This window comes from Spermophilus citellus (assembly GCF_964194105.1).
Source record: "Spermophilus citellus genome assembly, chromosome: 8".
Taxonomy (NCBI): Eukaryota; Metazoa; Chordata; class Mammalia; order Rodentia; family Sciuridae; genus Spermophilus; species Spermophilus citellus.
Genome location: NC_138189.1, coordinates 134,862,283 through 134,890,043, shown reverse-complemented (window position 1 = coordinate 134,890,043; position 27,761 = coordinate 134,862,283). Strand labels below are relative to the sequence as shown.

At 37.6% G+C, this 27,761-nt stretch overlaps 1 protein-coding gene across 1 annotated transcript in view; it reads right to left on the bottom strand.

Moving 5' to 3' along the window:
• The window catches only part of OTUD4 (OTU deubiquitinase 4), a gene marked incomplete at its 5' end in the record, with an annotated part of 43,659 nt that extends 16,719 nt beyond the window's left edge, over positions 1-26,940 (bottom strand). The window contains 11 exons of the mRNA XM_081304467.1: positions 135-229; positions 3,154-3,218; positions 3,307-3,424; positions 3,667-3,724; positions 4,895-5,027; positions 7,537-7,618; positions 8,996-9,068; positions 9,798-9,844; positions 18,714-18,764; positions 22,425-22,508; positions 26,782-26,940. Coding sequence (XP_081160593.1) covers positions 135-229; positions 3,154-3,218; positions 3,307-3,424; positions 3,667-3,724; positions 4,895-5,027; positions 7,537-7,618; positions 8,996-9,068; positions 9,798-9,844; positions 18,714-18,764; positions 22,425-22,508; positions 26,782-26,940 — 965 coding nt within the window. The remainder of the gene's footprint in view (positions 1-134; positions 230-3,153; positions 3,219-3,306; positions 3,425-3,666; positions 3,725-4,894; positions 5,028-7,536; positions 7,619-8,995; positions 9,069-9,797; positions 9,845-18,713; positions 18,765-22,424; positions 22,509-26,781) is intronic.
• Between the last annotated feature and the right edge of the window lie 821 nt (positions 26,941-27,761).

Sequence of the window (27,761 nt, the reverse complement as noted above, 5' to 3'; positions counted from 1 at the left end):
TGAATACACTTTTTATACAAGGGCAATACCTTTCATTGAATTTGCAAAGACACAGGGATATTTAGAAATGTTCATAATTACATCAGGCTAAATGGAAGAAGCAATGAATGCCTTGGCTGAAGGATAGTACATACTTTTTTCCCAGTTCTTCAACCAAAACTGGTCCATTTTCAGAGTGTATCCCTTGAATGTCTGCATTATAAAACTTTCCATTGTGATCCAACCTAACCTGTTGAACAATGGCAGAAATAAAAATCAGTTACCTGCTTCCTTTGCACTAGTGACCAGTTTCACCATTTTTATTCTCTTTGATTAAAAAGAAACATTTATTTTTTATGGGAAAAACAATGTAAGTTCAAAAGGAAAACAACAGAATGTCTCCCTAAGCTCCCAGACCTCTACTATACTTCTATCTAAAAGAAAAGCTTTGCTATCTATCCTTCCAAAATTTTTCTAGATTGTTTTTCTACACAGTTGAAGGAGAAGCTAGAGTACAATGTATTAAAGCTCTAAATAAGAGATAAGAGATAATCTGCCTCTGAACTCATGGCTGTTACACCGTATGCCCAGGCTTCCAGAACAACTATTATTATAGTTAGTAGAATCTTCATTTTTTTTCTGATATTAAAAATGTGTAAACTCTGACCTTTCTTTTTCCCTAAAAAGAAATGTGTCAACTATTCTCAAACATACACTTGGTAACACCCAACTATATTGACAAAATAAGCCTTAAAGTTTGCTACTGTAGTTAAACACACACTAAACCTATACACCTGTCTTCTATACTAGAAGCATGTATACATAGTACTGCTTTAAGCAACCTTCTGCCTTATTACATCAACAATCCCAATTGTTTGAAATATTAAACAGTTGATATTTTATTCCTTATAAATAACAAGGCCTCTTTACTGTCTTCAAAAGTTTTGCAATAAAATTTGTCACTTATTTTCATCAACAATTTAAACCACATCTGATTACACACTTCGAGTCATATCATTTTTTTAAAGATTTCAATTGTTTTATCCAAATTAAACAAATAGGAGAAACAAAAATAAAACACTCCAAAAAGAAAAAAACTAAACAGGTATTTACTTCACCAATTATTTTATCAATAGTGTCCACTTGGCCAAAAAGTACTTTCAACCTCAAAGGAAAGATGCTTGATTTACAATAACAAGTGTCACAATTTTAGCAAGATAGCTTTAAGATAAACAGTTATCTCTTTTCTGCTAAGTGGGCAGGGAAGGAGGCCTCCAAGCTCTAAGTTTACTCTTCTTTTTTAATCTCTTCTAAGTTTTCCAAGGCAGTGTAGTAAGAGCTTCCACAAATCTGCTGTACAATTAGAGCACACTTCTGACAATTCCATATGGAAACCTCTAAAGAAATTTATATTCTCTTTTTCAGCTTCCAAGTACCCCATAACAGAATACTATTAAAAGTTCTAAAGGTGAAATTCCACCACTGATGCCCCAGATATAACCCTGATCAGATATTTTTCATGTAAACCAACTTATTATAAGGTAAATGAGTATTTCTTCCACAAGTCAAGAAGAAACATCTAGGGCTGGGGTTGTAGCTCAGTGGTACAGCACTTGCCTCACGCGCACAAGGCACTGGGTCTGATCCTCAGCACCACATAAAAATAAAGATACTGTGTCCATCTAGAAGAAGAGGAGGAAGAAGAGGAGGAGGAAGAAGAAGAAGAAGAAACATCTATCAATGGCGGTTTTAAGTAGTTTAAAAAGGCAAAACGTTTTAACCAGGAGTAGTGACACATACTTGTAATCCTAGCTAACCAAGAGGCTGAAACAAGAGGATCACAAACAAGAAATCACAAATTTCCACGCAATTTAATAAGACCCTGTCTCAAAATAAAATTTAAAAGGGGGTTGAGGATATCAATTGTTGAGTGGCTCCCAGGGTTCAATCCCAATATCACAAAAAAACAGGCCCAAGGACTATACTTTTGATGGAGATCATTTCTGATAAAAAAAAAAAAATTAACTTCCACATATTATATGTGTGCATGTTTCAAAATAACAGTGCTTTTTCATTTAAAAAAAAAAAAAGCACAGGGTCTCTCCAGCTTCAGCATTACTGAGACTTTGAACTAGATGGTTCTTGGTTGGGGGTGGGGAGAGGAAAAACAGAGCACTGTAAGACATTTGGCCACCTCTTTGGCCTCCATCCACTAGATGTCAGTAGCGCCCTCTCAGTTAACTATTAAAAATGTCTCCAGACTGTTAAATGTACCCTGGAGGATGAGTGGGCCAAATTACCCCACAGTAAGAAACAGAGATCCTATCCAACTTTCCCATTAACCATCAACTACTCAAGTGCAGTTCAGTAGCTTATTCAAAATAAATAGCTCATAATTATTCTAACGGGGCTCATTCTCCTCCTTCCTTAGTCTAAAAGGAAAACATTATACATATATCAAAATCTTCCAAGAAGACTTTTACAAATAAAATAAACTGACCCATAAAAATCAAGTTTGAATCCATTTGCCAAATGAAATGAATATACCTCCTGAACATCTCAAATGTTACTGTTACTTCTTATTTCTTTGGTAAGGGATTGAACCCAGGTCTTACACATGCTAGACAAGGACTCTACCTCTGGGTTAAGTCTCCAGCAGACATTGTTTTTTCATTTTGTTTGGAGATAGGGTCTTTACTAAATTGTTGAGGCTAACCTTGTCCTGAGTCACTGATGTCTCCAAGTGTGCACAACCACACCCAGTTTATTATTACTTCTTTGAAGCAAGTAATCCCAAAGGCCAAATTCTTTTTTAAAAAATCATGGGAGGGGGCTGGGATTGGGCTCAGCGGTAGATCGCTCGCCCTAGAACAGGCGGGACCCAGGTTCGATCCTCAGCACCACATAAAAATATAGGCATTGTGTTGTGTCCATCTACACCTAAAAAAATAAATATTAAAAAAAATCATGTACGGGGATACTATTGTTTAAGATACAAATTTTAGTATTCAAATATCAAAAAGCTAACTACTTGTGACCTATTAAAATGTATACATGATAAACTCTGAAAATCCAAATTAGTAAAGATATTCAAACCTCAGATGTTTTCTTCATTCCTATTAGAAAAAGCAAGATTCAAGTAAAATATTTTCTTCTTTTATACAAATCGCTTACTTGGCATTTATCTCCAACTTCATATTGTAAACCAGCAGCAATGGAATAATCACGTTTTTGTTGAGCTGTAAAAAAATAACAGTATCAAGCTTACTTAATTATTTTCAAGTGCCACAAAGCAATTTTAGAAAAAAATTCAGATTTTTAACTCACCTTGTTTAGACTTTAGCCAAATCTCATACTCGACATTTCTATATACTGCTGGATTAAGTGACTTAAGAACCTTTCTAGATAAAGGCAGGCTAGAAGAGCTCCCATTGTTCTTCAGGTGCTAAACAAACAGAGTCAGGAAGTCCAATCAACACAGAAACACTTTTAAAACATTTTGTTAGAAAATCTACTTACAAAAATAAAATCTATTAAAGAATTTTAAAACTTCAAACAATTAGGAAGCAGCCAACAAATTTCTTACTAGAAAGATGTTCCTAACTCTACTGAAAATATATCAGAAAAAAGGCTATAAATTCATATTTTTATATTGAAGAACTAGTTAAAACCATTTTTAAAAAATACCTCATCGCCTGACAAAGGTTTAAATCCATTTACATCATTAGCAGTGGTAGTTTTACTCCTACAAAGAAAGAAATACAACCATAATTAGGAGCAGAAAAATTTATTTGCATGCAAGTAACTTCTACCTCACCTAAAAATCTCAAGTTGGCTATAACCTAAAAAGCTGGAGCTATCCTCCATTAAGCTCATACAAATTTTAGTTTAAGTATACAAAAGTATGTATATGTTGTGTGTGTGTATCTATATGACAGAAGTCCAAGACCAAAAATACCGACCCAGTATCAACAACAACAACAAAAAAAAAAAAAAAACAGAAATACACCATAGTAACTAGGGGAACAGATATGAAATTTAGAAAGATTCAACATAACAATGTCTTTCTACATGCAGGGAAGGCCCACTTTAAAAAAAAAAAAAAAAAAACTACTCCAAAGTTAACTAAAGGAGGGTTCACAACCAACCATTTCATTAAAAACACCATGTAGCCCAGCCAATTGGAAAACTGAGGCAGGTGAATCTCAACTTTGAGGCCATCCTCAGTAACTTAGCAAGACCCTGTCTCAAAACGTAACAGGGCCCAGCAGCTCAGGAGGCTGAGGCAGGAAGATCCCGAGTTCAAAGCCAGCCTCAGCAAAAGTGAGGCACTACGCAGCTCAGTGAGACTGTCTCTAAATAAAATACAAAAATAGGGCTGGGGATGTGGCTCAGTCATTGAGTGCCCCCCAAGTTCAACTGGCTGTTTTAAGTACTCTCTGTGAGTCTTCAATACAACCTAAGAACCATTATTTGAATTCACTGTAACATGCATAGCTAAACATTTATTCATTCACTCAAGTATTTGAGCCCCTATTAACTGCCAGGCACTACACATTAAGGTGCTGAGCTCCTGCAGTGAACAAACAAAAACTACATCTACATGAAACGTACAAGTTCAAACCCAGCCTCAGCAAAAGCAAGGTGCTAAGCAACTCAGTGAGACCCTGTCTCTAAATAAGATACAGAATAGGGCTGGGGATGTGGCTCAGTGGTCAAGAGCCCCTGAGTTCAATCCCCAGTATCTATCAATCAATCAATCAATAAAATTAGTGTCAGAGATCTATGGAAGTTTGCTATATGGCAAATTGCTATATTTTATGTGTGTTAACACCTTAAAATGTGAGAAAACATAATTGAAATGTCTCTTTGTATGGCATAAGAAAGCTATTTTAGGATTTAAATTCATTCTTACTTGCAACTGTCATCCTCTGAATCGGATATTTCGCTGTTGTTTTCATCAGTTACTTCAGAGGTGTCTAGTCCCATCATGATTTTACTAACATCAGTCTTAAATACCTTCTCATACAGCAATTCATAAAGGAGAGCTGCAATTAATGAGATTTGTAACACTGAGTACAGGCATATTTTTAAAACAAGAACAGGAAAAAATGTGACTGTATTGCTCAAGCTTCTAAAATCTGAGATAGTATCTGCAACATTTTAGTCAGTAACATAATTTCAATTTAATCAAAAAAATAATATAAGAATCACCTAGAAAGCAACTAAAATTCTTCTGTGCAGATATGCAGTTTGAAATTATGCAAACACTACTATTTTTAAAACTAACATCATACAGACATTATGACAACTGTGAAACAAGTTTGATAAAGAACTAATCATACACACTGAACAATTACTACACTCCACACACTGCTAAGCACTACATATCCTCAAATGTAATCTCAGCACATGCAGTACTGAGACTGAAGAGACTGAAACTTACGGATGTCATGCACATGCTTAGCCATAAGACACATTAAGATTGCTAGAAGAGAGCAAGGTGCGATGGCACACGCCTATAATCCCAGCAGCTTGGGAAGATGAGACAGGAGGACTGAGTTCAAAGCCAGCCTCAGCAATTTAGCAAGGCCCTAAGCAACTTAGTTAGACCCTGTCTCTAAATACAAAAAAAAAAAAAAAAAAAAAAAAAGATTGCTAGAAAGAGGAATATGGAATAGCAGAGAGTATACTAAATTACTAGTTAGAGGACCTGGATGCTAGTCTTAGCTTTACCACTGACTACAACCTGAGACAAGGCATTTCTCAGCAATCTATGAAACAAGATGTTTGATTATATAACTTAGCTCCAGATTTTAATTTTATATAAAGAACTAAAAAGAAACTGTTGCAGGGGCTAGGGATATAGCTCAGTGGTAGAGTGAATGCTTTATTTAGCATGTGCAAGTTTCTGGGTTTGATCCCTAGCAGAAAGAAAGAGGCAGGAAGAAAGAGGTCATTAAGAAAATGTATTCTCAGTTGGAAACAGAGGCACATGCCTGTAATCCCAAATACTCTGGAGGCTGAGGCAGAAGGTTGCCAAATTTGAAGCCAGCCTAGGCAACTTAGTGAGACCCTATCTCAAAATAAAAAATTTAAAAAAAACAACAACAAAAAAAAAAAAACACTGGGGATGTAGCTTTTAATGGCAGAGTACGCCTGGCTCAACTATAGCTAACCCTAACCCCTTGCACACAGCCACAACCACCCCCCCCCCCCCCCGCAAAAAAAGAACTATTCTATGTAACCACTGAAGGGAAGAAGTGTATTTAGACAAATTTGATAAAAAAAAAAAAAAAAAAAAAAAAACTCTAGTTCTGAAAACAGAAAAATATTTTACCAGAAATTCAAAAACACATGCATTTTAAGACTGTCATTTAGTTTTACTTATGTGAGTTTTATCAAATTAAGTACATAAGAATTCAGGCATTACAAATTAAAAAAAAAAAATTCAGATACAATAGGTGCTCACCACCTAAATCAATCTGAGAAACCAACTTCACCCAGACCTTCTAGATTCTATAACAGGAGCCTTGTACCACCCACACAGCAATAGCAGGCTATAAGAGCTCTTTTCCCAAAAACTGAAATGTCCAGACTTTGACTAGACAGGGGAGGGAAGAAATAGCCCAGGATTACAGTTAGACATTTCTCTCAAAATGCAACTTAAATTCAAAAAAAAAAAAAATCATTACATGTGTCTTTACTGGTCAATATTAATTTAAGAACAAGGAGAAAAGCCAGGCACAGTGATGCACACTAATAATCCCAGCAACCTGTAATCCCAGCAACTATGGCATGGGCTGAAGCCAGAGGATCTCAAGTTTGAAGCCAACTTCAGCAACTTAGTAAAACCCTGTCTCAAAGTAAGAAGAGCTGGGGCCAGGCACAGTGGCTCAGACCTGTAATCCCAGCAACTTGGGAAGCTAAGGAAGGAGGATCACAAGTTGGAAGCCAGCCTTAGCAACTAAGGGAAATCCAAAGCAACTCAGTGAGATCCTATCTCAAAAATAAAAAGGGCTGGGGATATGGCTCAGTGTAAAAGTGCCCCTGGGTTCAATACCAAGCATAAACAAAACAAAACAGGAAGTTTTTTACATGCCTGGCACCACTTCTTTGTTATGATGCTTTGTCACAACAGATGACCAAGAGGTAATTGTGGCAAGAAGCCATTTCTATTCTCTTAGAGCACCTTCCTCAAATAGTGGTAGGAGAAAAAACAGGAAATATTTGGAAAATATTTGGGAAAATCTGGAGACATTTTTGATTGTCACAAATGGCAAAAATAAAGTATTACCAGCATCTATTGGTGAAGCACAAGTATGCAACTGAACACCCAAAAGTATCCAGGAGAACACCACACCAGAAAACTATCTGACCCAGAATGTTCACAGTGCAAAGGTTAAGAAATCCTACCTGAGAGTCAAATACAATCAAGTCCTTGATTTGCTCACTCATTTAGATGTTTAAGCTATACACAAACATCTCTAAAAATGCATGCAACTCCTTTACAGCTTAGGAATAAAATTTTCCATATAAATACACAGTGATACTTACACTGACACATAGCAGAACTATCTTTATACTTTATGGGATAGACAATATCATAATGATTTCCATTGGAAAAACATAGTAACACCTGAAAGGGAAAAACAAGACATGTTTCAGCCTCAACATTTACAAAGCAACTTAGTCTGCAATGCCTCTGAATCACTATATCATTTCCAAATAAAAAGTATTTCAGAAGCAACCTAAATAAAGCTCCCATGTTACTGAACTATACTACTCCAGGTTATATAGCCATTAAATAAGTAGGTTCTTAATGACATACAGAAATTATATAGAATCTCTCTCTCAAGCATACACCCATACACACATACCCACATCCACACACACACCATGAAAACATTTCAGATACTTAAAAACAAATTTAAAGACCATTAAAAAAATTCCAAAACCTTAATAATGGTAACCTTTAAGAGGCAGAATCAAAGAATATTTTTTTGCTTCTTTACAACTTTAGTACTTTATTATTTTTTTTGGAGAATTTTTAAATTTTTTCTTTCTTTCTTTTTTCTTTTTTTTTTAGTTTTCAGCAGACACAACATCTTTGTTTGTATGTGGTGCTGAGGATCGAACCCCGGGTGCACGCACGCCAGCGTGCTACCGCTTGAGCCACATCCCCAGCCCCAGCGTTAGTACTTTTTTTTTTTTTTCCTTTCTTTTGGTGCTGGGAAATGAACCCAGGGCCCTGTGCATGCAAGGAAAGCACTCTAACAACTGAGCTATATCTCCAGCCCCAACTTTAGTATTTTTTAAATACTTAATTACTAATGAATAGAGAAATTTACATTAAATTTTTTAGAACGCGTCTCGTTCCAAAAACTGCAGTTGTAAAGCCCAACTCCAGAGCAAAGACCTTATAAAGGCAGTAATTCACTCTCTTCCCCTTCCCTTTATCACCACAAGTATGGTGATACACAAATCCCTTCAACTTGGACTTCACAGTTCCCAAAGAGCTAATTAAAACAAAATTCTCTTAAATGAGTCAGTTGATTTTTCTTGCTTTTTGGCTTCATGAAATTTTCCATTGTTTCTGTTTTATGACCAGATGATGCATTAATACCCTTGCCACTTAAATTATTTATCTTTACAATGGGAAATACATGTGGTTACCAAAGAATTCCTGGATGCAAAGTAGAGCCTACTTTCACAAATTATTTTACAATTTAATGTTTAAACTGACACAAAACAAAAGAAACAATCTAGTTCATCATATACACTAGTAGCATAATTATTTTCAGTGTACTTACTAAAATTACTTAAGAGGGTTCAATACAATAATGGAGGAAATACAAAATAATGACTCAATGATGATTATACTAATATAATATAAACTCAGAATGCCATAACTTTCACACACAACTATTTCAAAAAGTCACTTTTAATTACAACTTACTAGGTCAATATAGGTTCTTTTAATTAAATCCTTTACAAACACTTGAAAAATTCTTACCTTTTCAGGAAAATTATTTTCAGTTACTTGTGAAGGAGAAACATTTGGTTCCCGATAAATTACAAAATCTTTCCTGAAAATAAAATTTAGAAATGACTTTTAAAGGAATATACTTCATGCATTAAATTTAATAATTCATTCATCAATTCACTTAACTAATAAGTGTCAGGTCATATTTTAGGCACTGGAGAAGAAACAATTGCGTAATGACATAACTAAGCAGCAAAATACCTACATAAAATTATCTTTTCTTGAAAATAAAATTTCAAATATAGTTTTGATTGTTTATGTGTATGAGTATTACACACAGAGACATGCTTAAGTACACACACAAAAAAAAAAAACTTCAGACATGATTCTAAAGGGAGACCTAGAACTCAAAGAAGGTATAAAGAGAAAAATCTAAACATTTGAAAAGAAAAAGCTAAGTACTGATCTGCTCCTTTATATGGGGCATAAGTAGTAAAACTAAACATTAACATACCTGTTTTATTAGCTCTGTTCTACTGGCTATTCAGTGCTACTGGCCTGAGAAATTACATTTTTCTTTATAAGGTTGATGAGGGCTATTTTATAGCCAGGAAAACTTTCTGTATTATTCCCAAAACTATTTTGATACTTAAAACTTCTAAATGTTGACAACTTAAATCTAATTGATGCAATTAACACAACACATAAACACACCAAAATTAGGATGTTTTACATCTGTGTGTAAAAATAACCTATTTTAACATTTTCAGCAGAATAAATATATTAATTTCACAGTGATTTTATTTTTTACTTATGCTATTACAGTGTTTACCTGTACATAAGAGAAAGGGCACTTATTTCCACTTGTCCTACCCACTCCTGTATTGAAAAAAAAAAAAAGGAGGACTGCATTACACGTTTCACAATATACCTTATACAACACTGCTACTCATACCCATTATACAACACAGCTAATGAGTTTTTTATATATATATATATATATTTATTTTCCAGTTTTAGGTGGACACAATATCTTTATTCTATTTTTATGTGGTGCTGAGAATCGAACCCAGTGCCTCACTCATGCTAGGCGAGTGCGCTACCGCTTAAGTCACATCCCCAGCCCAGCTAATGAGTTGTAAAAGCCATTAATATTGTTAGTATCATTACTATTACAAAAACATTTATACAAAATAGGTCAATATATTTGGCACACATACTAAAAGCAGGCTAAGTCTAACAAAAATCTTAGTTATAGAAATAGGCTATAATGTCAGTTCCTATCTGCTTGACAAGACTATGGAGTAGTACAAACTGAAAACATGAAGGCAAAGGCTACCCTGTCTTATCTTCATGGTGAATGAAGATCCTCAAGAGAACACGCTCCCAGCAATCATTTTGAAATAAAGGAAATTCTACCCTTAAAGAAATTGCTTTAAGCCTCTAAAAGGCAAATGGCCAGTACCTACCAAAACTTAAAATACCCATACACACTTTGACTCAGCAATTCAACTTCAATCAATCTATTCTAAAAGAATATTGTTATGTCCACAAAACTGTATATAAACAAGGATATCTGTAAGCTACTTGTAATGGTGTTTTTAAAAAAACCAGTTTTTAAATGAATTCAGCAGAGTAACAGGATATAAAATCAATATTCATAAATGCATTTCTATATTTCACTGATGAATCCTCTGAAAGGAGTTAGGAAAACTACCCCATTCACAATAGTCTCAAAAAATAAAATAAAATACTTGGTAATCAACTTAACAAAAGAGGTCAGAGACCTCTACAATGAAAACTACAGAACACTAAAGAAAGAAAGTGAAGAAGACCTTAGAAGATGGAAAGATCTCCCATGCTCTTGGATAGGCAAAATTAATACTGTCAAAATGGCCATACAAAGCACTATACAGATTCATGCAATTCCAATTAAAATCCCAACGTCATTCCTTATAGCAACAGAAAAAGCAGTCATGAAATTCATTTGGAAAAATAAGAAACCCAGAATAGTCAAAGCAATCCTCAATATCAGACCTTAAACTATACTACAAAGCTACAGTAACAAAAACAGCATGGTACTGGCACCAAAATAGACTTGTAGACCAATGGTGCAGAGTAGAAGACAGAGACAAACCCACATAAATACAGTTATCTCATACTAGACAAAGGTGCCAAAAACATATATTGGAAAAGACAGCCTCCTCGACAAATGGTCTGGGAGAACTGGAAATCCATATGCACCAAAATGAAATTAAATGCCTATCTTTCACCATGCACAAAATTCAACTCAAAGTGGATCAAGGACCTAGGAATTAGTCGACACCCTGTGCCTAATAGAAGAAAAAGTAGGCCCAAGTTTTCATCATGTCAAATTAGGCCCTGACTTCCTTAACAAGACTCCTAAAGCATAGGAAATAAAATCAGGAATTAATAAAAGAAATGAACTCAAACTAAAAAGCTTCTTCTCAACAAAAGAAACAATCAATGAGATAAAGAGAAAGCCGACATTTTGGGAGGAAATTTTTGCCACACACACATCAGACAGAGCACTAATCTCTAGGATATATAAAGAACTCAAAAAACTTAATACCAAAAAAATAATAACCCAATCAATAAATGGGCTAAGGAGCTGAACAGACATTTCTCAGAGGATATACATTTGATCAACAAATATATGAAAAAACGTACAACATCTCTAGTAATTAGAGAAATGCAAATAAAAACTTAAGATTTCACCTCATTCCAGTCAGAATGGCAATTACCAAGAATACAGACAACCACAAATGTTGGTGAGGATGTGGGGAGAAAAGACACATTCATACATTGCTGGCAGGACTGCAAATTGATGCAACCAATCTGGAAAGCAGTATGGAGATGCCTTAGAAAACTTGGAATGGAACCACCATTTGACCCAGCTACCCCACTCCTTGATTTATATATACCCTAAGGACTCAAAATCAGCATACGATAGTAATGCAGCCACACCAATGTTCACCGCAGCTCAATTCACAATAACTAAACTGCAGAAGCAATCTAGATGCTCCTCAGTAGATGAATGGGTAAAGAAACTGTGGTATATATACACACAATAGAATATTACTCAACATTAAAAGAGAAAAAAATTATGGCATTTGCCGGTAAATGGATGGAGTTGGAGAATATCATGCTAAGTGAAATAAGTCAATACCAAAAAGCCAAAGGCTGAATGTTCTCTCTGATAAGCGGATGCTGATCCATAATGGGGAAGGGATAGTCATGGGGAAAATGGAGGGAACTGTCATTGGGCAAGGGGGAGGAAAGGTAGGGAGGGTACAAGGGGGCAGGAATGATGATAGAATGAGATGGACACCATTACCCTAGGTACATGTACGATTGCACATATGGTGTGACGCTACATCATGTACAACCACTGAAATGAAAAGTTGTGCTGCAATTATGTACAATGAATCAAAATGCATTCTGCTGTCATATAACTAATTAAAATAAATAAATTAATTAATTACAAAAATAAAATTAGTTATGGAAAAAAAAACTATTTTTAAAGTTCCTAGAATCCAAGAAATAAACTGGCACAAGCCAACAGGCCTGTAATCCCAGCGACTTGTGAAGCTGAGGCAGGAGGATCACAAGCAAGACCCTGTCTTGAAATAAAATAAAAGGGCTGAGAAACATAGTTTACTCGTAGAGCATTCCCAGCACTTGGGGGATTGGGGGGGGGGGGAATCCTATGAAATAAATAATTTAATCTATAATTAAACTGTACAACAGAACATCATGCATTCATGGAAAATGAGACACATCCTTTTGAAATGACTTGGAAAGACCATGCAAGTCTATTAAATTTTTTAAAAGTCACAATAACATGATCTGTGTAAACAATCAAAAAGGTATATTTAGGGCTGGGGATGTGGCTCAAGCAGTAGCACGCTCGCCTGGCATGCGTGTGGCCCGGGTTCGATCCTCAGCACCACATACAAACAAAGATGTTGTGTCTGCTGAAAACTAAAAAATAAATATTAAAATTCTCTCTTTAAAAAAAAAGGTATATTTATATGTATGAATATGTATGCATAGAAACTGAAAAGAGGCAGTTTACTTAAATTGACAGTACAGAGGACATTCAGATTAAGAAAGAAGCATTTTCATCCTTTGTTCTGTACATATCCATACTGTAAAATCTTTTAACATAAGAATTTTGAAACTACTTGTGAAATTATTAAATACAGGGATCACTGAAAACAATAAGCTATGGTAACTGAACACTGCCATTTCTTTCCTGAAGGAAGCAAAAAACTGAGATGAGGAAAAGATGTTAGCCAATGTTTTCATCTCAGAAAAGGACGATCTTGCCCAGCGTGGTCATGCATGCCTGTAATCCCCACAATGTGGGAGGCTGAGGGTAGGAGGATTCCAAGTTTAAAGACAACCTAAGCAACTCAGGGACAACCCATCTCAAAAATATAAAAAGGGCTAGGGGAGATAGCTCAGTAGTAGAGTGCCTTTGGTTCAATCCCCAGTACCTCAAAATAAGAAAAGAGAGTTCATTTTAATAGTTTTTCAAAGTTGGCTTTGGGTTTCAAAATGAAACAGGTGCCATATATTAAAATAGATTTCTTAAAATAGGCCTTAGCCCAACAAAGGTAGCTTCTCACAAACTGTTACAAGTGACACCTTCTGGCCTACAGGAAACCCACTGATATGTTTAGATCACAAACTGCAAACTACTTTTCTAATATTTGCAAAGTGTTTAGATCAACAAACACAAAATACTTTTTTTTTAAAGTTTATATGATGTGTTACATCACTTTAAAAGATGGAAAAAAATCTACTGGAGGCAACAAAATAAGACTTCTCATGAGAATGACATTATTAAATAATATGATACTTTTTACATGTCACTTTCACAATGAATTCTGTTGTGGTCCAGTTAAGTAAACAATGGCTGCCACCTTAACCAAGATCAGTTGTTAATTATTAGTAGAAAACATATCCATGTTCTAAGACCACTACCTTCCTTTACTTAAGGCTGCTAATTCCACTTAGCATTTTCCATGACTTTCTCATAGATGAGAGAAAAGAGTTATTGCCACATCTGTTTTAATGAACCACATTACATCAAAACTACATAATTTAAATTTTCTGAAAATCATCCAAATTTAACTATTTCTTAAAAGATACTATGAGGAAAATGAAAAGCTAAGACAAACTGGAAGAAATAATTTGCAAAATACACAGCCAATGCAGGATTTGTTGCAGAATTCAGTAAGACCAACAACAATAAAAAATGGGCAAAATGAACAGACATTTTCCCAAAGACATATGGATGGCAAATAAGCACGTAAAAAGATATTCAACATCATTAGAAAAATGCAAATCAAATCACAGTAAGAGCTGGCAAAGATATGAAGCAACTGAAATTCTCACATACTGCTGATTAGAAAGCAAAATAGTACAGATTCTTTGGGAAAAAGTTTGGCTATTTCTCATTAAGTTAAACATTTATTTACCATGACCTCAAAATTCTTCTCTTTAGCATTCATCCAAGAGAAGTCTTATGCCCACACAAAGACTTGTATCTATAGCAAATGTTGACAGTACTTTCAATTTTAACAGATCCAATTAGAAAGAATCCAAATATCAATTAACTAGTAAATAGATACATTGTGGACATTCTATGAAGTGAACTATCCTTTGCAGTAGAAAGGAATAAACCACTGATGAAGACTCAACTACATGGATGAATCTTAAAAGTGTTTCTCCATCATGCTAAGGGAAAGAAGCCAAACATGTGAGACTACAAATTATACCATCCTACTTATATACATCTAAACAAGCCAAAACTCAGAAAGCAGATCAGTGATTACCAGAAACCATAAGGTAAAAGGAGGAGATTAAATGTAAAAAGGCATGGGAAACACTTCTAGGAGCAATGGAAATGTCCTACATTATGTTGGTGGTGGTGTTTACACAATAATTTATGTTTGTCAAATCTCATCAAGTTGTACATTTATGACCAGTGAATTTTAGCCAGGCAAAGAGGCGCATGTCTGTAATCACAGCAACTTGGGAGGCTGAAGCAGGAGAAACAAAAGTTCAAGGCCAACCTCAGCAACTTAGCAAGACCAGTCTCAAAATAAAAAAATAAAATGAGCTGGGTACGTAGCACAACAGTAAAACACCCCTGGGTTAGATCCCCAATAGCAAACTATTTTTAAAAAGTTTGGTAACCAAACAAACCATATGAATGAAGGATAAATCCAAACTGAATGAATCCATATTTAACAGACAAGAGGCCAATTTACTTCACTAAAGCTAACAAAATACTTCTTGCAAAAGTTTAGGCTATTTTCAACATGCTCTACTGGAATCTTTAAAAGGATATAAATGCTTTCTTTGAGAAGTGGATGAATTAAGAGTTTATTCATCAACTGTATTTCTTTTCATCTTATATATCCTGTGTATCAGGGAGGAAAAAACCCAGAATGATTTATAAGTATCGTTGCTATTTAATAATGGAAAAAAAACTGTTCGGAAGGCACTTAAGACACAAAGGAGAGGTTTGATCAGATGTGGAGTGTCCTAAGAAGTCCTAATTATTGAAGGGGGAAAAAAAAAAAAAAAACCTGGCCAGACCACCTAGCCCCAGCAATCAAAGAACCTTCTTTTCTGGTAACCACAAATGAAATCAATCTCAGTTCAGTCCACACTGCATCATTTCCTCCCTATGTCTCCCCTCTTTGCACTACCACTTTGTAGATCCTAGCTCAGGCTCTTACAGTCTATTAGCCTGAAGTGCTGAACAAATATCAATAACAAACATCATAATGGGGTTTTCTGATTAACAAAATAATAAATGGACTTTGTCATTTCCTGTATTTTATATAAAGAAAATAAAAATCACATAATTATATACCAACTGTTGACATTCTAGTTTTCACCTTCCCTCCTACTTATAACAAGATATAGGTTTAAGATTCATTTGAAATATACACACTTATCACCAATTAGGCACTCCAAATTGAAAGTTCAACTCTGGGAATTAAACAATTAAAATATTTAATCCTTTTCAAAAAGGCTTATAAACAGAGATAAAAATGTAAACTTCAGGAAAATGAATCTGTGATCATAGTATATGCTGATACTAAGTTTCAAACTATTCAAATAAAAATATAAGCAGAGAAAAGGCCTTCCTGGAGTATTTGTCTCCAAAACTGGAGTAAAACTGTAATTACTGCTTTTTATACTTAATACAATGTAGACAGTTTTCCACATATTAGCAATATTTTAAACAATTTCAAAATGAGTCTGACAGGCCTGGGGATGTGGCTCAAGTGGTAGTGCGCTCGTCTGGCATGCGTGCGGCCCGGGTTCGAACCTCAGTACCACATACAAAGATGTTGTGTCTGCTGAGAACTAAAAAATAAAAATATTAAAATTCTCTCTCACTCTCTCTTTAAAAAAAAAAAAAAATTACCACCAAATTTAAAAAAAAAAAATGAGTCTGACAAATACTGCCTGCACATTCTCACTTGTATGTGGATGGGGGTGTGACAGAGAGATGGTTAACAGGTAGAGAGGAGTGTAGTTGGATAGGAGAAATAACTTCTCATGTAATATAGCACAGTAGGATACAATTACTGACAACAATTAGTCACATATTTGAAAACAGCTAATAAAGACTTTAGTGTCCCCAACACAAAGAAATGATAATGTTTAAAGTGATAGATATGCCTATCAGCCAGACCTGATCAATAAATGATACCCTGCATCCCATAAATATGTACAACTGTGTGTCAATTAAATTTTTTAACTTTTTAAAAAATAAAATGGGTTTTTCTGCCTCTGGTCTCATTCACTTCAAACTTTTGCACAACATTCTTTTCACGTGTCCATTCAGTCAGCAAAAATACCAAGCACTATTCCGGGTCTGGGGCACACCAGTGAACAAGACATACAGAAATCTGTGTTCACAAAGCTTAATTCTAATAGAAAAAAAAAAAAATGAACAAAATATTTATTATACAGAATGGTGTAAGTGTGACAGAAAAAAATAAAAGCAGGAAAGGGAAATAGGGCAAGTGTTGAGGCTAACAGTTACAACTTGAGATGTGGTGACCACTAATCTCATGTCCCTATCTCAAAAATCTTTCCAAGGAGTCTTTCCAAGGCCATATACAGAGATCCCAGGGCTGAGAGTTTAGATATGGGATAGGAGCCAGGGATTCTATATTTTTTACAAGCACACCAGGTGATTCTGATGCAGACAATCAATAAATCATAAATATCTTGAGAAACACTAATGTAAAACATAAGCTCCAAATTACTGAGCTTAACACTGAAGGCTCTCCCACAATCCAGCCCCAGCCTGCCCTCTGACTTCTTTCTCACTCCCTCCAACCTTAGAATGTTCCATGCTTCACATAAACTGATCTGTTTTCTGCATCTAACTTGCTCAGTTTTCACCGACAGAATATCCTTCAGTACAGGCACTGCTTGTATAGAATCTATTCAGACTTCAAATATGAACTCACAAACTCTTCATCAACCCAGCTGGAAATAAAACCTTGAGTACTTAGAGCATCACATCTGGGGCTGGGGATATATAGCTCAGTTGGTAGAGTGCCTGCCTTACATGCACAAGGCCCTGGGCTCAATCCCTAGCACCACAAAAAAAACAAAAACGAAACAAAGCCCCCAAAAGTGAGTGACTTAAAATATAGCATTGTATCTGTATTTCTTGGAACACACATGATTTACTAATTTGTATTTGACTCTCTTTTCCCTATAGTAGAAAAAATTATTTGGTTATCTCATCTATGCATTCTCAGGGTGACTAGTTATTCTCAGCCCATAAATCAAACACTCCAAATAGCAACAGGGAATCAAACAGATGACCCAATTACTGATCAAACACCCTTCTTCCAATATTTACATTCCCTTTACCACCTATCTAACTCCTTATCTTTTTTCTTTGCCGATGTTATTTTCTCTTTTAACAGTTGACAAATTCTAACATTCTAAATGGCATTCCACAATATTCCAGTTTGTGTACATGAATGTGTATGTGTGTGATGTTGAGGACCAAAACCAGTGCCCCCGCATATGCTAAGCACATACTCTGTCACCGAGCTGCATACCCAGCCCATATTTCATGATATTTGGACTTTTACAGTGAGAACATGAGTTTTATAAGCATGGAAAAAAAAAAGAATTCTTTTAATTTCAATATGACTAAGAAAATGTGTTAGCAGAAGTTGGTGGAGACATGCTACCTTTTTCTCCTCCCCCTTCACAAGTAAATCATGGGAAATACAACTTCCAAAGAACTTTGCCTTCCCGGTTGCCTAAGGAAAAGATCAAATATCACCTGTCCATCAAGTTCCACACACAAACCAACAAGGCATTCTGAAAATCATCACCATTTTTATTTCAATCTTGTATGCTACATCCACTTGCTATTATGGCAAAGACAAAGATAGCATGACTCCTGTCTTTAGTGAGAAAACTTCTAGTATACAGCTCAAATTGTCTTCCAAATAAATGCTCAACAAAATGCCTTCCTACACATTCGTAGGAAATGGTGTACGCTATCCCCGTACCCCCTAAACACTGTACTATTAACTAAGAAATAGTGTATGCCTGTAACCCCCTAAAAACTGTACTATTAACTTCCTTCTTAATGAATTTCAAATACATTATGTTGGATACACACAAACAAAAATATATTTAGAACATTACTGCATACCTGTGGATTTTCCAAACGTTTTAAATACTCTTCAAACGACCCTTCTATAAACTGCAAAAAAAAAAAAAAGTCTGTTAGGAATGTTATGTCAAAAAACAGTTCACCGCTTCACTGTTAACTATTCACTTTAAATTACTGAGATCTTATACAAACCTCGATACACCAGTAATATTAAAATAATGATGATAATATATACAAATAATTTAAGACCATAAACATATAAAAGAATTTAAAGAAGGAAACATTGCCAGAAAAAGTTTCCAGGAATAGGAGTGACTCAAGATGAAGGCTGGTCAGAATCTGGATGGGCACACAGGGAGCAGACACTCCACAGCAATGGCCCTTGTGGCGTAAGGAGGAAGAACTCAGTGTTGGGAAGACAGGGGCGACAGGATCTAGCCAGCTCCTAGCCATCTGGAGCAGGGCAACTTGTTAGGGAGCTGAGCAAGAGAGGAAACCAAATGGGGGACTGTTGTTTATAGAGGGCCTTAACCCAGGCAGGAATTTCAGACTAGACAGGAAAGGTAATTCAAAGGTCACTGCATATGACATCCTGAACTGAGAAATTACACGATGAAAGCAGTGCTTTTGGATAAATTTGGTAGTGGTCAGTGTGTAGAAGAGAATAAAACAAAGACAAATATAATAGCTAAGAAAGCATGTTATCTTAATAATTCTCTTAATAATACAGATATAAGCATTCGTTGTCTCTAGGTCAGTTATCCACAAGATGAAAACTAATAATGCTAAAGATTCTGAAGCATCAACAGAATTTATCTAATACTGTTGCTTCACTGTTATTTAAACATAAAATTAGTTTATTCACAACTATATGATCATCCAACCTTGTTTTTCTCATAGCAACTGCACTAACTTGAGAAAGCTCTAAAAAACATCCACCTGACCCACCACAGTCAATTTTATGTAATTTATAATCCCAGTTAAGTACACCAAAAACATACTTCCTAGTCTGTAATTTTAAACACCCATGGATTTTTTTTTTAAGAGAGAGTGAGAGACAGAGAGAGAGAGAGAGAGAATTTTTTTTAATCTTTATTTTTTAGTTCTCGGCGGACACAACATCTTTGTTGGTATGTGGTGCTGAGGATCGAACCCGGGCCGCACACATGCCAGGCGAGCGCGCTACCACTTGAGCCACATCCCCAGCCCACCCATGGATTTGTTTTGACATTCTTTCATAAATTGTATACTAACAGAGTTCCAAAAAGCATCTTAAATTTTAACACATATTTTTAAATCCCCATCAATCAGATGCTACTATTCCATATTAGATAATTATTTACAGACTTTTAAAAGAAACCCATAGTGCCATTTAAAGTTGGTAAAGACCTAAGTGTTTTTCCAACACAAACCTGCGCCCAATGTAAGCCTCCTTTCTAAGCAGAAAGTTTCCTGCTAGGCCATGGGTGACACTGTTAAGTAGAGCAAGGTATATCTTACCCACAATACCCCTTTCCAACTCTGGTCAACAGAAACTACTAGGGTTCTTATTATAAGAAAAGTAAATCTTTCCCCCTCAGAACTTTCAACAGCTGATCATATCTCATAAGATTATATGAATTAAATAAATACATGTGAAGCACTTAAACAATATATGACACACAGTAAGAGTTCAAGCAATGTTAACAATGCCCATATTGGGGCTGGGGATGTGGCTCAAGCGGTAGCGCGCTCGCTTGGCATGTGTGCAGCCCGGGTTCGATCCTCAGCACCACATACCAACAAAGATGTTGTGTCTGCCGAGAACTAAAAAATAAATATTAAAAAAAATTCTCTCTCTCTCTCTCAAAAAAAAAAAAAAAAAAAAACAATGCCCATATTATCAACAAGATTTTTACCGTTTGGGTCAGTAATTATTAATCCACGTGTAATTTCTTCAACTATTTATAAACCATGCCACTTCTCCCCTCTTCACCACCATAACACCATAGTCCTCTGTTACCATAAAATAAGGTTTCAAATCACCTGATTAAGCAGGTAACTCTCCTTCCTACAATTTATTACTATCCATTCCAACCACAACATTCAGAATTTGCTTGAATACAGAGAATCCCAATCCAGGAATACATTTAACTAAGATGTCTTCTATCTGTTAAGTCTGAAAATCTAGTTATTTGCTAACCCAATCAATAAATGGGCAAAAGAACTGAATAGACACTTCACAAAAGAAATATGAGCAGTCAACAAATATATGAAAAAATGTTCAATATCACTAGCAATTAGAGAAATGCAAATTAAAACTACACTGAAATTTCATCTCACTCCAATCAGAATGGCAATTATCAACATAAGTAACCACAAATGTTGGCAAGGATGTGGGGGGAAAAGGTACACTCATACATTGCTGGTAGGATTGCAAATTGGTGCAACAGTCTAGAAAGCAGTATGGAGATTATTCAGAAAACTTGGAATGGAACCACCATTTGACCCAGTTATCCCACTCCTTGGTTTATACTCAAAGGACTTAAAATCAAGCATTCTATAGTGACCCAGCCATATCAATGTCCAGAGCAGCTCAATTCATAATAATTAAGCTATAGAACCAACCTAGGTGACCTTCAACAAATGAATGGATAAAGAATATGTGGTATATACACAAAATGGAATATTACTGAGCCATAAGAAGAATGAAATTATGGCAACTGGCGATAAATGAATGGAACTGTAGACTATCATGCTAAGTGAATTGAGCCAATCCCAAAAAAAGAAAAGCCAAAGATTCTCTCTAATATATGGATGCTAAGACACAATAGGGGATGGGGGGGAGGGAAGAACAGAAGTTCACTAGATTAGGCAAAGGGGAATAAAGAAAAGGAAGGGGAGATGGGAATAGGAAAGAAAGTAGAATGAATTGAACATAACTTTCCTAGTTCCTATATGAATACACAACCAGTCTAACTCCACGTCATGTTCAACCTCAAGAATGGGAAGTTATACTCTCTCTATATATGTCAAAATACACTACACTGTCATGTCTATCTAAAAAGAACAAATAAAAAAAAATTTAGTTATTTGCCAAGTATCAATATTCTTTACAAGTCAATGGGGGGAAATACCATTAAAAGTTGTCAGGTTATATAATTCTAGGTCATAAAACCAGTAAGCAGTAAATCCTGCAAGACTTTGAATATATAATAAAAATAGATCAGGTGGCAACTTATTTCACAGCCTTCTACACACTATTGAGAAAATTATACTGTTGTTATACAATATTTTTTTAACTATTAATCAACATTTATATAATTACAGTGTTCTGATGTGATTTCACAATGATCTCTGAAAATTAAAAATCTAGAAATGCCTTCTGATTAAAATAGTTCAGCATTACTTCTGTTCAGCATCTTTTTTATACTTCAAATCTGAAACTTTTTAAATTCATCAGCAGTTACCAATCACACAAATCACTATTAATCTCAACACCCATTTCCCTGAGCATATCAAGTACTAATGTATAGTATACAAGTCTCCCCTCCAGGTCATCTTTTCCATCCCCCACAGTTGTCTTATTCGTCACAGAAGCTTCCTAAATGTATAAATTAGTAACACAAAATAGCCTAGAATATTCACAGCTGAATATGTTTGGATTTAATGATTTTTTTTTAATCAAGGGTTATTTTCATAACCCAGCCTGTGACATTTCCACCAGAACACTTCTAGAGACCAAAATGGGTATTAGAGATTATAAATTACCGCTTCAAATTTCTCTCTGTTCTCCCGAAGATAGTGAATACAGGCCATTCTAACTTCAACATGGCGAGACTGAGAGTGCAATACCTAAAAAGAAAAAACAACGCACTATTAAGCATTTTGCTAAAAGTGGATTTCAGTTACAACTTGATGCCTTCTTTCACACCCACAGTAATGGGACAATTAATAGATTATCAGTCTCCCTCCATTTCCCTTTCTATAATTTTGAGACCTTTACTCAATCTCACCTCTTCCTCTAAGCACGAAGATGGCATGACACAGAAATACAGCAATACTCCTTAAGCCAGATTCATTCTATAAAGAATTACCATTTATCTTTTAAGTCACTAAAATCACTCCTCTGAGCACACTTTCGTAAACAAGACACTTTCCTTTCTTGCCATCTTTCTACAATAACTCTGCTCTTCAGAAAGCAGAGTTAACAGAATCCCTGCTACTCAGGGCAAAGCCTCAACCTGTGCTTGTTAAGAAAGAGAACAAATAGATGACTTCATTAGTAATCGTCTTTGGGGCTGTAAGACTGTATGAGATACTTTTTCTTCCAATAATTGTGAATGTATTTAGTGGCCTTACACAGAAATTTAAGTCCATCATGGTTTCAGAAAAGTTAAGGAACTCTTTACCAAGTTTACAAGACTTAAAAGAAGTAGACAGTCTGGAAGACATAAAAATGCTGTTATCCTAAGAGGCTTTGGATTTGACTATGGTGGGGAGGGGGGATTATGTGGACTGATCCCAGAGGTGGTCTACCACTGAGCTACATTCCCCAGTTCCCTTTTAAGATTTCACTTTGAAGCATGATTTCACTAAATTGCCAAGTCTTGAACTTGCAATCCTCCTGCCTCAGCTTCCCAAGCTGCTGGGATTACAGGTATGCACCAAGCTGTAACTCTTTTTGAGTGTATGTGGTACTGGGGTTCAGAAAATTTGGCAACTTAGCAAGACCCTGTCTCAAAATTTATAAATTAAAAAAAAGGGGGCTGGGAATAGAGCTCAGTGTTAAGAGTGACCCTGGATTAAACCCCCAGTACCATCAAAAGAAAAAAAAAATTAAACTACAGCTCCTATTGAGTGAGTCTCCCATATATTCAGGAAAGACAAGACTCAAGATACATGTTTTACAGCTCCCTTGGATCATAGCCAAGGTTCATTGATACCCACAGAACCACAGGCACAATAGCCTGGACAACTAATATGTCTTATTACACTATGATACACTGAAGGAACTCTTTACCAACTAGCTAAAGTTAGCAACTAAATTGGTTTTCAGTTTACTAGTTGGTTTTCAGCTTCACTGGGTAAACCTTGTGATTCTATTAAATAGTAGCCTTTTTCTAAGCTTCCAGCACACGGGGTACTGCTCACATATCCATACATATATGACTAACATACAACGCTGAAGGTGTAGCTCAATGATAGAGTGCTTACTTAGCAAGCATAAGGTTCTGGGTTCAATACTTAATACACACACACAAAAAAAAAAAAAACCCACACAATTTTTTTTTGCCAGTTCCACAAATGACATTCAGCTAACACTTCTGCAGCTAACGTTAGACACTATTATGAATCAAGTCATTATTAGTATGACTCAGGCAGTGTCATCCGATAGGGCTTTCCTGCCATTAGCAAAGTAGAGCTACTGTTAAAGCCATCTACCTAGCAACAGGTGGCAGATATAAGTTAGTAAAGCTTATTTCCCATCAAAAACAATGGCAGGCATATCTAATAGTTTTTCTCCTCTTTTAACAAATATTTTAGCATACAGAGTCAATCTAAACTTGTTGCTCAAAAGCAAAACTCTCAAGTTCCATAAATTGTGGGGTGCTGGTAATTCACAAAGCCAAACACTGCAAGACAAGCAAGGTTAAATGACAACTATATAAAAAGTAAATTACTGCACAAGTTCAAGGACCTCAAGAAGAATTCAAATGGTATGGTAAAAATCCATCTTTACAAACTATTGCAAACATGAAAGTAAGCTACAGGGAGGAGGCTTTCCATCGCTCCTTAGGACAAGATAGTGATAAACACTGGGAAAGGATGAGACACACTGTTTTAGCAAGTCCTCTAAGAGTGCCCTATTTTTAGCTCTATGGCTAGGAGCTGATTCAGGTCAGGCCTCCTGCAGGCCCAAATCCACAACTATAAAAAAGGGAAGGGTCCACCCAAAAAAAATGTGATCTGACGGGAACCTGAAGTCCCCTCCCCGTCTCTACAGCCTGCCATTTAGATTACTGACTCCTTAGAAATTTTACCTATTGTAATTTTATATAAAAATCATTAGTATAAAAGAAAATCCTTTGTACTCATTTTAAAAGGGCAGCCTGAGTGCTGTTATTTCCCTTTTCCCCACACTTTGCCTTTAGCCATAACTGCTACACCCTTAGTCCTATCTGCTGAAAAACCCAGTCTTCACCCAAAAATTCATCTCCTAGAGCTAAGCTCAAAATCAGAGTCAGATAATTGGAGAAGGCAGTCCCTTATGCCCAACCTGAGTCCCATTATAATAAATTACAAAAAAATGTGTTATTGGATGTTAATGAGTTTTTAGTGTTAACTAGCTCTTGCCCCTACAAAAATACTCAATAGATTCTACTACAATATGAACAGGCTTCTGAATAATCCAGGTTCACCAACTATGGCATAATAGTGGAAACAGTCAAACCTTTCTGCTTCAATAACTAGGATCTGAATAATTCAAGTCCAAACTTAACTTCTACCTCCTTCCTGACCAAACTCTTGCTAAAGCCAATAGTATATAATAACTATGAGCTGACTTCATTTTCATCTCTTCTGCTTCTGGAGGTGTTGAGGAGTCCAAAAAGGCTGAGACAGAGGAAGCACAACAGATGGGGAGATTTGAAAAATTCACAAATGGGGCAGACTGTTTACCTACTGATAGTTAGTACTGGGGTGGGTGTGTGAACATACTCCACTCACACTGAACATCCTAAATTTCTGAAAATCAGAGCAGTCTATAATGAACTGAAAAAGACAGAGCCTGGTTTGGAGAACTTTTAAAGAAAATGTTTCACTATCAATGCCTGAAATGCTGCAAAGGCTGATCCCCAATAAATCAATTTCTTGTTTTAAACAAAGATTCCATGCTATAGATGTAAAAAACGAGAGGCCTTTGAAAATAAATATCTGGCCTATTGATGTTTTTTAAAAAAGAGAACACCCAGACACCAGGGCTCAAGCCTGTAATCCCGGGATGCTGAGGTAGGAGGATGCAAAATCCAGGTCAGCCTCAACAACATAGCGAGACCCTATCTCAAAATTAAAAAAAAAAAAAAGTGGGGTGTGGGGGTGTGGCTCAGTGGTACAGTGTCCCTGGGTTCAATTCCCAATACCTCAAAAAAAAAGAGAGAGAGAACATACTAGTCAGACTAGTCTCCAGATGTTAGATAAAACACTTATTCACAAATAGAAATTCTAAAAGCTATTTAGCATTCAGAAAAAGTGAGGGGGAAGGAAAAAAAACAGAAACATCATTAAAAAAAAACCCCAGGGTATGAGGAGGAGTTGTTCCTTGAGCTAAAGGGAAACAAACTATGAAAGGTATGAAAATACCCGGGCAGTGAAACGTTTTATCCAACTACTCAAGCAGCTATTTTTCAAATATACGATGCTTTTTGGTGACTGCACACTTACAACGTACAGTATTATATAACACGAAAAAATAACTTCCAAAAAAAAAATCACAAACATCTTCCTAAGCAAGTTATTAAAAATGATTTTGGCCATTTCAAAGGGGGGTGGGAGGGTGGAGGATCAGGTCAAGAAAGGCCCCGAGAACCCTAGTTACTAACACTCCCTCCTCCAACCAACACAAAAATACTTTTGGAAAACGTGATTTATTTTTAGTATACCTCCACTGCTTCGCCCAGCTTAATGAGGTGTGGAATCTACTCAAGCTCAATTCATTCAACATGTTCTGTATGTGTAAAAGGTTGGTTTTCTCAAACGGCAAAGTTTGCCCCCTGGCTTCAAGTGACATCAGTGAGCCTGATTATCCCACATTCCAAAGTCCAACAAACAGGGGGAGGGGGCACCACCTCCCCTAGGAAACGCGCGGTTCACCGGCGTGAACGCTGCGCTTAGAAAACCCAGGGGAGGTGAATGCGGAACACAAATGAAAAACCAGCTGGTCGCCAGGTCCCCGGCAGGCACGCTCCGCGCAGGCCTCACAAGTTGTCCTCAACTCTCAGTCCCATTCCGGCGCCACAATGGGCGGCTGTGACGACAGCCGGGCCACGCGCGGCCCGGGACGTGGGCAGCTAGGACAGCTGAGCCGCCGCGTCCCACCCCGCCCGCCGCCGCCGCCCCCGCCCATTACCTGCTCCGCCACGGCCCGGAATAGGCACGACCCGTCCTTGGCTACCAGTTTCCGATACAAGCCCAGTTTTCGCAGATAGGCGTCCATGGGCGTCGCGTCCTCGCGGGGCGCCGCGCCGCCCTGGTCCCCGCCGTCGGGGGCGCCGACGGCCGCCTCCATGTTGCCGGTCCCGCTGCAGGCCAGGCGCGCGGGCTAGCCCCACATGGCCGCGCCGCCGGCTGCTCGACGCCCCGGCCTGGGGCAGGCGGCGGCTCCGGCTCGGGCTCGGCGAGCTGCGGCAGGCGGCGGCCCGAGGCAGCGGTCCGCGCTCTCCCGGCGCATAGGGGAGCCCTGCCTAGTGCATGGCCGTCCGCACGCGGCCGCCTCCCCGAAGGGGCCACGCGCCCGGGGGCACGGGGGGGGGGGAATGAAGGAACGCCCCGAGAGGGAGCAGTCACTTCCCGACCGCCTCACCGCCCCGCTCGGGCGCTGGGCCGAGGGTCGCCGGCCCCACAAGTTTCCTGGTCCCGACGAGAGTGGGGCTAGGAAAGCCCCGCCGCCGGCGCGCGCCGAGCCGCCTCGGGTGAAGCGAGGCCTGCGTGCCTCGCGCGCTCTCCTCGCCGGGAGCCGAAGAAACCAAAAGAGAAAGCCGCGGCCTTGGGTTTCCCCACCTCGCCGGAGGGAGCCGGAGGGGCGGGGAGCGGGAGGGGGCTCCCGGCGGAGGGCAGCACCCTCGCAGCGTAAAATTTGTTTTCGCTTTCAGCCCCAGAGCGGAGAGGACGGCGGGAGGTGTAGTTTTGGCAGCGGCAGGAAGTCGGCGTGCGGCGGGCGGGCACGCCCGGGCCGGCCTACCCGGGGGAGGCGCCGGGAGGCACGCGGACTACAAGTCCCTACAGCGCGGGCGCCGTCGCTTCCCAGGCGCCGCGTCCGCAAGCAGGCCGAGGGTCTCCGCCAGCCGACGCGCGGCCACCTGCGCGCGCCGCCCGGCCCCGCCCGCCGCC